We start from the raw sequence: 12,254 nt of genomic DNA on the forward strand, positions 1-12,254 counted from the left end.
CAGTGCATGACTTTTACTGGAGCCCGAAGATAGCAGCTGTGGCTTGTACAGAGTTAGACTGTGGCTCTGCTGTTTCATCAGGAAACAGAAAGGAGCCCTCAGAGAGATCTGTATGGAGGATCAATCGTGACTGTGTTGAGTCTGGATCTTCACTGAGGGACTGTGTAACATCACGTTCCTATTCCTCCATCATGAAACTCATCTGCTCAGGTAAGTCCATCAGTGACATCATCTATGACAGTAATATTTTCCTTCCTCTGTCACAGTGATAGTCGCTGGTTTCCATTGGACTGAACTGTAAACTTATCCAGGACGACGGCATCCTAAAGGGTAGAGAAGTTAGCTTGTTCCTGGAGGCTCATTGCTTCAAACTGAGACAATCTGCAGCTTTAAGCAACCTGCTGTGGTTCACTCACACACCCTGCAGTTCTCCTGAGCAGCTCAGTCACATCCACCTTACAAGCAACAACTACATTACAAATTAATATAGTTGTTGCTTGCTGCCTGAACAAATAAGCAACTGTTTGCTAACAAGTTCAATATATCAACTTAAAGCTGATGATATGTCAGTGTCGTGTTCACTACTTGTTCCTGTTGGAAACTATTGTGCCTGCAGTGTTGTATGAATGTCTTATTAACATGTTGATCAGCTGTTTTCTGTCTGATCTGAAGGCAGCTGAGGATGTTAATCTGTTTCCTCCTCTGCTCTCTGACTCCTCTGTATTACACATGAATGTAGGAGTTCTCTGTGTTGTGTGATCACCTCACTGATCAACGTTCATTTATTTGAACAAACAAATGAGAAGAAAACAACATTCAGCTTCTCACAGAGGAAGAAGGATTCATCATCTCTCTGTGTTTACAGACCTGCTGCTTAAGCCAATCACCTCTGTGTCTTCTACCATGGACGGGGTCTCCAAGGCCCAGCAGCAGGGGTTTCTGGTGCGTCGGGGCTCCAACTTCACCATCAGCTGCTCCGTCCAGCCTCAGTACCCAGGAGGCTCCTTCCAGCTCACCTTCACCTCCTCCAACACAACACACAACTACACCCAGCCAGCTGTCAATCACTCTGCTGACTTCCTGTTTCCTGCTGCAGACCCCACCCACCAAGGAAACTACAGCTGTGTTTATGGCGTCTATGTTTTTGCTCATAACTTCTCCTCTGAGAGCCGTCTGCTGTCTCTCACTGTCACAGGTAAGCTGAAGCAGAGTGTGAAGCTCAGTGGAACTGAGACGTCACACTGACTTTGTTTCCATGTTTGTAAAAATGATAAAAAGTCATCAGGCAGCAGGACCGACCCAGCGACCGACCAGAGAGCTGAGGCAGAATCTGATGAAGGAACTGTAAACTGTTTCCTTCCCGGCTTCTTTAATGTTATTGAACCATAACAACTGTGTTGTAGTGAAAAGTAAAAGACAGCAAACGAGTCAGTGAAGCCAGATAAGCACTATAATGATAATAAACAGGACTTTACATGATGAGCTGAATGTCATCAGGAGAACTCAGAGCTTCACCAGGATCACATTTGATTTAACTGCATGTAAAGATGTTGATTGTTAACAATCAGTTGAATCATTTCAACCAGACAGGAGCTTTAAGGAGACAATCAGCAGACTTTCATTCATTCTTTCAAACCAGCTGTAAACACGAGTTGTTTTTGTCCCACATCATCAGCATACAGAGGAGATCAGATGAACTTATTATCAGCAAGCTGCTTCACACTTCAGTGATTTTAGGAGATTTAACGTCACTAAAGTTTCTGTTTGATGGGAGCTGTTGTTCTCATGATGTCATGTGATCTAATGTGATGACTGAATGTGTCTCGTCAGATCCAACAGTTCATATCATCAGACTGGTCGTCCTGCCGGTGACTCTGCTGTTGGTCGTCACTGTCGTCTTTTTCATCCTGAAGGTACTGAACACATGTTTGTTGTTTAGAGGACTGGTTGAAATGAAGCACTCAGCCTGTTTATATTGAACTGAAGAGAGGAGTGATGCAGTAACTTAGATCTGTGTTGTCATGTCTTTCCAGGCCAGCAGGGGGCAGAAGTCAGGCCCACAGGAGAACATTGAGCTGGATTCTTATAACCTCGGTGTTTCCAGAGCTGAAGGAGAGCCGGCTGAAGAGGAAGGAGCCCAGGGAGCAGAGTAGGACCTCCAAGGAGCCACAAACCACCGAAGAAGAAAATCATCTTTGGGTTCATCTCTCCTCTAAGTCTCAGCCAGGTTTTTGCAGCCCAGTACAGTGAGGAATGACGTCCATACTGGTCGAATCCACAGCTTCTGATTTACATCCAGCACCAACGCTCAGTGCCACAACAGGAAGTAGTGAGACCTTTATTAAGACCAGTAGAAGAAGAGCAGAGAGGAGATCTGATTGGACCATTTGTAACATGATTATCTGTATATAGTTATATTTTATCATCATTAACTTCTCTCATGTGAACAGCTGTAACTGTTTTTTACTTAAATATTTTTATGAATCCAGAGTTTTATGGTCTCATCTGGATAAATGTTGAGTCAACAAATCATTTAAAAATCCATCCAGTTGTTTGATGGTTTATATCTTTTTTCTTCACTGCCTTTTATATACTATATACTACTTATTCAGCTGAAATGTGTTATTGCTTTTTTCAGAATATTTGCTTTTTGAGTTAAAGAAACAATGAAAGAAAAAGTTATTGAGTGAAATCAAATGTTTTATCTTTGTTTTGCTGTTTTTCAAGAAAAAAATTCTTTTGTTTGACAGAATTTAAAGCACATGTGTTTCTGCTGAATGTTCACTCAGCCTGCATTTATTGGATGTGACAGTTTCATGCAAATAAATCAGTTTCTAATGTATCAATAACACTTTTATACTTTGCTGGTTTTATTTTGAAGGTTAGACCCACAAAAGGAATTAAGATTTTCATGATATTCAATTCATCAAAGCTAAAAAAGTCTTGTTCAGCGTTTGGTTGCACTAAAAGATCCTCTAAGGAGTCAAATGTTCAGTTTTTCAAGTAAGAATATTTTGTTTTAATGGTTTTAAGTCTGTTTATCACTAGCAAAAATTAGCATTAGCATTAGCATTATAACAGTTAACCATAGACTGTAAATGCACTGTGCTAACCAAGCTAGCAGCTAGAGTTAGGGTCAGCTCCACCCTCTCGTCCAAATATGGTCACTGTCACTACACGATCTGAGTCAACCTGCATGATCAGGTCCACCATCTTGGAAAGCTACATACAGCAACACCACTTGGACAAAACACATGACAGAATCTAAGTTTCAAGCGTGGATGTGAGTCGTGCATGAACAGCTAATTTAGGCACCGATTTAGTTAATGTTTTGTAGTCTATGACGAAGAGAGAGACTGATAAGAGATAAAAATAAGCAAATTTCAGTTTTTCCATCAACTCCGAGCTTATTTGGAAGTTGGAAAGTTTCACCCCAGTTGGGGAAAAGCTGAAAAGTAGAACATTACTTGGTTGGTGAGTAATTTCATCTTAAAAGGTAACGTGGCCATGAATTTCACATCACATCATGCTTGTGCACAACATGGGTCAAACGTGACCCGACTGAGTTGTTATTTCCTATATCTTTGCAATTAATTAATTTCATCATTCAGTATTCCAGGTATTCCTCATTTCATCATCACAGATCTTTATTTTCATTTTTCCTTTCTTAGTTTTTGAATAAAAATCATTTTGGTATCACTACCCTTCTAAAGCACAACATGGGTCCAAAATGACCTGTATATATTCCCTGTTATTTCATGCATGGCTGAGTGTTTCTAGATTATATCTTTGAAATAAATGTATTTTATCATATAACATTCCAGGTTTTCATTTTGATTACCACAAACTATCTTGTTGTATTTAAGAACTTTTTTTTGACATTTCTTTCACACATCAGAACCCAGGTGAAGAAGCCAGACTGCAGTGATGACACCAATGAGGACAGGAGCAGCTCCAGTGAAGGACCAGAGCATCATCAGTGACAACAGCAGCTCTTGAGAGACTCTGAAGATGCAGCAGACACAAGACACTGAGGTAAAGTTGACCAATATGATTTCAAATTAATCTTTTAATCAATAATATTGACTGTTGTATCTATTATGAGTGTGTGTATATGTATACAAGACAGTGCCATATAGTTTTGAGTTGTTTACTATAATATTATCTCTTGTACTGATGTCTTTACTTTTGTGTCCTTTCAGAAAAAGAGGAAGATGATCACTACACTGCACTATTCTCAAACATCAATCTGCCAGAGGGTCTGCACACCTGTGTGCACCAGAGTGATTCTCGGTGGTTTGCACTGTCACCTAATAATAACCATGTGTGAACCGTGCAAGTATTCCATCTTGGTGTTTATTTACTTGAGCGGCTACACATTTCTCCAACAATCCAACATGTGGAAGTCAGGGACAAAGATATTTTGTATCAGCCTTAATTAAGAACACTTGTGCATAAAGGTATTGAATGCTACCTACTTTGTGGTTGGACTTTGAGCTTGGTATGAGGTCACACAGAGAGGGCCTACATGTAACCTGTGAGGCCTGACCACGAGGTGCTTTATTCCTTTGTTTCCCCCAAGACAAAGGAATAGCGCCAAAAATGCTGCTTACAAACAATGGGAGTCCATTGCAAACTCCATTTCCAAGGATGCTTTGCAATTTTCACACCTCAGCAGGTAACAGTCAACATACAGCCTCATTGGCGGAGATGCTCCTGCACAGCGGAGCGTCCTGATGACGCAGCCGTGACATCACCGCCCCTTTAAAAACTGAACATGTCCTGAAGCACACGCCTTTCCCATGTCACTGAGCTCGGGGTAACTCCTGTTCCTGTGTGAATCAGCTGACTAAAGGGGGTACCCCACGCACGTGTTTTCCCCTCATTGAAGACTCCCCTCGCCGGACGAGACGAGACTTCGCCCGTGTTAACCCGAACACATTCCCGGATCCGAGAGAGACCGCTGCTGCAGCCGGCGTCCTCAAATTCCCTCGAGACTGAAGAAACGCTTCTTCACCGAGTCGACTCTGCTGTTCTCTCCGCCACGCCGCTGAGAGCCAGCTGCCGTGCTTTTCGCTGACTGTGCGAGAACGGCCACCATCTGCATCCAAGCCCAGGACAAAGCCGGACATAACGACGGATTACACACACACCCTGCTCGCTTTCTGAAGCGACCAAGTAAGAGGCATAAGTCTGGGCAGAGGCAGTGTTAATTGTGTGTTCTTATCAGCATCAGTTGCTGTTGTTTAGCATTTAGCTCTTAGCTTTTGCTATTGTTTGTTGTGCTGTTGACGGACCACCGAGTCCATTTTTCCTGCTTTACTCTGAGGAGTTTTTAAGTTTGCTGCCTGTTTAGTTGTGTTCACCACGCTAGACTGTTTTGTGTTTGTCCCGCTCGGGACTACCGCTGTGTTTGTGCCATCGTGAGAGAGAAAGTAAGTTGCTTTGTCGATTAGAAACCAGACAACGTGCGTTACAGACTGCCGTCCGTACGCGCATTGTCTGTGGACAAAGCTTCTCTTCCTCTCACAATCGCTTTCTCTCCTTCTTCCTTCTCTCTTCTGACTAACACACATACACACACGTGCGCACACACACATACACGCACCAGCATCTTTTGCGCATCTGATGGTCAAATAACATCGGACAAAGCTTCGCTTTGTCTTTCCTTATCCACCATCAGACATGTGTGTTTTTCACAGAAGTGAGTGAGTGCGAGATGCCGTCCACCAGGCGGTGCCGTCTTGCTTCTGTCTAACCAAGACACTGCCATACTTCTGCCATCCGGTTCTCGCGTGACGTGACTTCCTCCCATAGTCACGTCCGCGTCGTAGACCGACAACGTCATCACGTCAGGCCCCGTCGCCATCTTGTCACACACACGCGCACACACACACACACACACACACACACACACATGCATTCCCCTGCATGTGTCCAACCCTGTACATAGCTGTTTGTGTTTTGTTAGGTAGGATTAGATCTTAGAATAGTTGTTTATTGACTGAAGCATTTGTTAACTTTGTTAATTTTGCTAAGTTTAATAAACACTGTTATATCTTTAAAGAGAAGTTCTTCTGTCATTATTGTGTGTAATATTGTGAAAAGTGGCTGATTGAAGGAGTCAGAGCTCGAATTCACCCTTCTTTGTTCATCCTTGAATGTTGATATCTCTCAGATATTAACATTCTAGGTGAACTCCCATTTATGAGACTACCTTGTTTGGTTATTGGTCCCGGTTTCCGGGTGGTGCCCCGAATTTGTTAATTCATATCAATAATTCTATTAATTGTCATAATTAGTTAATTATCTTTGATAATTGATAATTATTGCAAATAATCAACTGTGTTCCTCACAGATCCAACAGTTGGTGCCTGAATTATTGATTAATGTTAACAATATCTTATTTTCATAATTCATAATTATCATAGATAATTATGAATTATTGCTAATAACCAAACGCACTACTGCCCGTCCCAACATCACTTTTCATTCAAAGAAAATGCAAAGTAAACAAGTACTCTTACTTTTGAATCATCTCTGTGTCTCCCTCTTTCCTATGTGTCCTCATCCTGCCAGTCCTCTCACCTGACTCATTACTTACTTACTTTACACTTATTGACATAAACTGTCACTCAGTTTGATGTTTAAGAATAAGTTCAGTAGCAGCTGATCTTAGAGAAGCACATCTTCTGTGTTCAACATTAACTGTTGTCAGCTGCCCCAGCAGTATATGAGAAATACATTTGTTATGTCATGTATGTTTTCTTTGACAGCATTAAATAAAACCTAATGGGATGTAAGGCAGGGGCGTCGCTAGAGATTTATGGTTAGGGGGGCTAAGCCTTTACCAGAGGGTCTGGGGGGAGGAATTTTTTTTTAATGGACCCAAAATGTCTGTTTGTCATGATTTTTTAGAGAAGCAATATGTGTAAAATCAATTCAATAGATCTGTCTCTGCATAGTTTGTATTCAGCACAGATCTAATATGACTTAAATGCTTTCCATCCACTTACAACAGGCACAGATCAAGCAAAGGTACTGAAGTCAAGGAATGTTATCTCCTCTCTCTTAGATAAGTTGCAGGTCCTCAGTATGTTATTGATACACAGACTGATGTTTGATGTGTGAACCTCTAAAACTAAAAGTTTATATTTTGTGTGAGTAATAGGCCTATGTCATAAAATTCAGTATTAATTTTAAGCGAAAGCTTAAACAACTCTCACTCGCTTTCTTCTTGATCACTAACCTTCATCAGACCTGCTCCTTCAGCCCTGTCAGTCTCCTTCATCTTCCTCCTCTTCCTCTCCTCGCCTGTTTTCAGTAACATGTTATTTTATTAAACTCACATTTAGAAGAACTCAAAGCTTAATGACTGATCAACCAGTTTAAGTTTGTATTTGTCTGAACTGGCAAAATCTTCTCACCTGACTGGCCTTCAGCGGAGTTGCTGCCTTTTTTGAAGAAATGTTGTATTTCCATCTACATGTTGAGGAATTGAGGGACATAAAATTGTGTTATGATCAACACAATGTGACCTTTTCACTGACATTAACTGATTATAAACAACAATCTATGCCTACTGATATGATTGTTTTGAAATACTTAAGAGGCATATAAAAGCAAAGTATGTAAAGAGCTGTCAGTAACATTATTTCTATCTCTTTTGCTCGTTCACACTTTGGCTGGATGGCTCGTCAGCAGTGGAAACAGCTTAAAGTGATCACATTATTTTCTGACTGTTTCACAGCGGTTACAAATAAACACACCCACACCCCGCACCTCCACACCCTTGATAATGGTGCTGCATTGCCACAATATCATATGTGTATCATGGGAGTAAGGTAAAAAATAAAAATAGAGTTACCGTAATTTAATTTTTCCCCCATGTTTTCATGTATGAAATGACCCAAAATGAAAACTGTAAGCAGACTACTTGATTACTATAAGCAAATTATTTAAACAACATTTGTATAGGACTGATTCTGTCCTGAGCTTTTTGATCCATACAAGCAGTGATCAACTGCTTATATGGATTATATAAGCAGTTTCCACTGTATAACATTAGTGTTATATAGCCTATCCTCTTGTCTTTTCCTCACTCAAACCCAAAGTTAGCTAACATGAAGCAAGGAGCCAGGAGAACCATGAACAAAGGAGTAACAACTTGAGGTCTAACTTTAGGTACAATGTGAATTTGGAGATGCAATGGCACAGTTCAATTGATTTTAATGAAAAATGAATGAGAAAAAACTATTTATGATTTAAACTACTAATGTGCATTTATTTTGGGGGGGGGCTAAAGAAAATTTATAGGCCCAGTGACACCCCTGATGTGAGGTAAAGTTCTTTACTTGTTAGGCAAAAAACTTTACTCTTGAAGTCTTTTACATAAACTGCTTGTTCTTTTAATAGTGTGTGATGCTACAGTAAATCAGAGGCATGCATACCAGAGTTAAATAAAAAAAAATATTTATTTGCACAAAAACAGGCAGAACTTTTGTCTGACTCTACAAACCCCTGACTACATTAACCATGGGGGGAAAACACCTGAGGAAGTCCATCAGGTGAAATGGCTGAGGTAAAGCAAAGGGTTTGGAGAAGATAGAAGAGGAAGGGAGAGGAAGAGGAAGAGCTGTGACAGAATTGACAAGTGTGATGGCTACCCTTGCATCTAAAAAAAAAATTGCACATCAAACATCATGAAGTATAAAATCCTGGCCTCTTTTTTGCTGCCAAAACATTAGCAGGAAATCCAAATCCAGCATCACCCGTCTGGATTTGGTCTTTCAGACACTTGGTGATATTTGTTAAAAATATATCATTTCCCAGAGTAGTGAAATGAACTCCATCATCCAAAAAATGGCCAGGACTTCGATGCTTTACCTGAGGATGATGTACAATGCTTCCACCTACAGACAAAACAAAGGTAGGCATCACACTGTTAATGAAGCGCTGGGCTTTGTCCATCTTCTTATTGTGGGCAGACCTCCACTGGCCCTGCTGGATGATGGCAGAGAAGATGATCTTCATCTGAGGAAACTGTTGGTGGAGATCTTGCAGGTCCTGCTTGTTCCCTGCGACATGCTTGATGCTCTTGATGCTCCTGAGGTCATTTCCTCCACAGTGGATCACCAGGACATCTGGCACAGCTCCTCCTCCAAGGCACCGATGAAAGAAGGGGAGGAGGTTTCTCCAAACCACGTCCCCCTAGCCGAACCACTGGACCCGGACATCCAGACCAAGGTTGGTCCTGATAGTCGTTTTTCTCCATGTGGAATGCAGCTGCCACCAATAATGTAGATTTAGGCTCCTGTTGATGTTAAAATGAAAAGAAATATCACCTTTATATGAAACCTTGTGCTGGTGTGTTATTAAATTTAACATATTTTATATTTCTATCTTATTTTTCTATATTTTACCAGTCTGCAGTGTGCTCTATTAGTGTATAATGGATGTAATTTAATGTTAAAAACTTCAGTTAGTTTATATCGTTCTCAAATGAAAAAATTCCTCTTATGCTGAAATCACAATAGGCAAGATCTGATTTCCAGATATTTCTATGATATTTATATTCACTCTTGGCCTCTGTGGAGGATGTCGAGCTGGTCAGTGATGGCATATTTCTTTGTCTAAAATGAAGATAACAAAAATAAACAATGACTAACATATTGAATGCATGTGCTAACCAAGCTAAAGCATAGACTGTATAAGCTAAAGATAGATGATTTGGTGATAGTTATGTTTAATTTCAACAATAATGAAAATTACATTACTTGTATTTTTAGAGATATAGTGTGTTAAGATGTGTGACTTTTTAAATATGACTACATGGTTTGTTGTTGGATTGACCTTATTTTAACAAGCCTTCAGTCATAGTAGCAGGAAAGCAGTCAAAAGTTCTTATTTCATGTTTTCTCAGGAATTGTGATTGAGTCGGATGAGTTTATGTGTTTTTGAAAATGAAACCAAACAATACATTAAAACCATATTTAACTCTAAAAATAAGAAAGCTGCTAAAACAGTTAACTTATGTACTTTGATGAAAATATACTGCACATGCATTCATGGAGCATGCTCACTAGAGACTTCCACCGGCTGAGACGGCTACTTCCGGTTTAGCCCTCCAGCTAACTTGAACGGGGATAAAACAATTCAATTGTACGTTCTTCAAGACTTTTGAAACATGATCGAACTGAATGGATCAAACTCTGATAGTGAAACGAGTCGTTTCACGGGAGATGTGATGCTCTGGTGATTTACAGACGTCTCTTTCACAATGTAAGTCTGTGGGAAAAAGTCTTTTTGGGCCCAATAGCATCATGTGACTGTTCCTGTATCCAGTTGTCTTTATACATCCATGAAGAGAACTGGACACCACGCTGGCACGAGTGTCTGCTTTAATTATTTGGGGAAAAATAACTATAATCTTTTAACGTTTGAACCATGTCCTCTTTCTGATGACATACTTTTGGTGAAGTCACAAAGAAAGTTGCATTATTAAAAGTCTTGAGATGTATGAATATATGCTGGGATGTCTTCATTGACTGGTTTAATTGCTGCCCAAGTTACACACAAGTTAATCTGGTTTGGTTTAATTCAGCTCTATGTGCAGCAAACTTCAATAGTGAATAGAAAATAATCCCAACATGCAACAGCACAACATGCTGTCATCATAAAAATAAACAGGCTACAGTTTATGTTTACATGTCAGCTAATAAAACAGTCTGGACGTCATTTCTGATCGACATCAGATAAGACAGAAAGTGTTCCTTCATTCTCCATTCTAGTTTTTAGCAGATGTTTTAATTTGGCTTTGAATGTATTGATAAAACTGCAGTTCTTCATATCATCAGGTAGGACGTTCCACTGAGTTGTGGCTTTCACAGAGAAAGCTGACTGTCCAAATGCAGTGTGATGAAATGGTCCAATCATGTATAGAGGATATTCTGGAGGATCTAATAGAACTTACTGAGCAAGTGAACACATAGTCACATAGTGGAGGAGGACAAACCATTTAACATTTTATAAACTAGGCACAAATTTGAGAATAATCTAAAATTGTCAAAGCTCAGTAAATTGTTTTTCTCCAGAACCCTACAGTGATGGAAATGCATTGGCTTTTTGTCTTTAGAGTTTGTTTGTATAAGGACTCAAGAGGTTTTATGGCTGTTTCTCCAGCCTGCCTCCAACATGTGATGCAATAAAACATCTGGGAAAGAATCATAGCTGCATAAATATCTGCAGCGTCCAAAGAGAGACAGTTTCTAATATGTCTAAAATTTGCTAAGTTGTTCTTTATGGTTTTAACCATTTTTTTAAACATGTTTCTTAAAGTTCAAATTTGGATCCTGTGTCACACCAAGATATTTAAAATCAGTGACTATGTCAATTTTTTCAGCTTTGATGAAAATATCAGCGTTAGGAGGTTGTACCATGTGTTGTTTGTTTGTTAAAAAGAAATAAAGTTGTACATTTTGAATTGGACTGAAGAGGAATCCATCTCTTCCCTGAAATCAGACGGTAAAAACATGAACATGATTTGCCTGCTGGTTTAACAGTCTGACTGTTCATAGAGGAGTAAATATTACTGATACCAGCCTCGTCTGGGACTCACAGCCTGCCTACCTGAGCAGCACCTGGACGTCACTGACGTCATTCATTTGACTTTGATAACAGCAAATCAATAATACTGTAGAATGTTTCATATCATTTCATTATAAATTCCATTTATATTTAGTTCAGACAGAAAAAGGTTAAGAAGTGTGTGCTCAGTTGTGAAAATAAACATTGATATGTGAGGTTAAAGCAACTACACACACTCCTCACACAGGACGGCTTTTTATTGATTATATTGTTGGCCTTGGTTACAGGTTTGGCTATCAGCAATAACTAATGACTATTAAATCAATAGAAATTATTATAAATAATTAAAGCGTTGGGACCTCGCACTCTGGCCCGTCGGGATCAGATCATTTTGCTTTTTAAAAATGAGGGATATTTCTTACAAGTGTGGTGTGCTTTTATTTTGAAAGTTTGATTCAAATGTGTACTGTCAGGTGTGTAGAGACAATAAGTAACTGCAGCTGGACACAGAATGGGTCCTCGCAAGAATAGAGAGAATAGGAGGGAAGAAAGGGGGGGGATGGGTGTGGGAGTTGAATGCAGCTCATTTTTGTAGGATACAGCAGAAAGGTCTATATACATCAGTGGCCGCTGGTGACTCAAAAAATTGGGGAGGACAGGAGGAAAAC

At 39.9% G+C, this 12,254-nt stretch overlaps 2 protein-coding genes across 4 annotated transcripts in view; one reads left to right on the plus strand and one right to left on the minus strand.

Annotated features, from left to right (window-relative positions):
* LOC137186632 (scavenger receptor cysteine-rich type 1 protein M130-like) overlaps positions 1-2,851 on the plus strand; it is a 26,698-nt gene extending 23,847 nt beyond the window's left edge. For 2 of the 3 annotated variants that reach the window (XM_067595702.1, XM_067595704.1), the window contains 4 exons: positions 1-210; positions 866-1,195; positions 1,831-1,913; positions 2,034-2,851. The exon at positions 1-210 is cut by the window's left edge and continues 72 nt beyond it. In XM_067595702.1, the coding sequence (XP_067451803.1) occupies positions 1-210; positions 866-1,195; positions 1,831-1,913; positions 2,034-2,153 (743 nt within the window). In that variant the 3' untranslated portion in view covers positions 2,154-2,851. The remainder of the gene's footprint in view (positions 211-865; positions 1,196-1,830; positions 1,914-2,033) is intronic. The other variant, XM_067595703.1, reaches the window with a different exon arrangement.
* Positions 1-12,254, minus strand: part of LOC137186635 (dual specificity protein phosphatase 14-like) — a 59,723-nt gene that overhangs the window by 39,567 nt on the left and 7,902 nt on the right. The gene's annotated exons all lie outside the window — the stretch shown is intronic.

Source organism: Thunnus thynnus, chromosome 7 (genome assembly GCF_963924715.1).
Source record: "Thunnus thynnus chromosome 7, fThuThy2.1, whole genome shotgun sequence".
Lineage (NCBI taxonomy): Eukaryota > Metazoa > Chordata > Actinopteri > Scombriformes > Scombridae > Thunnus > Thunnus thynnus.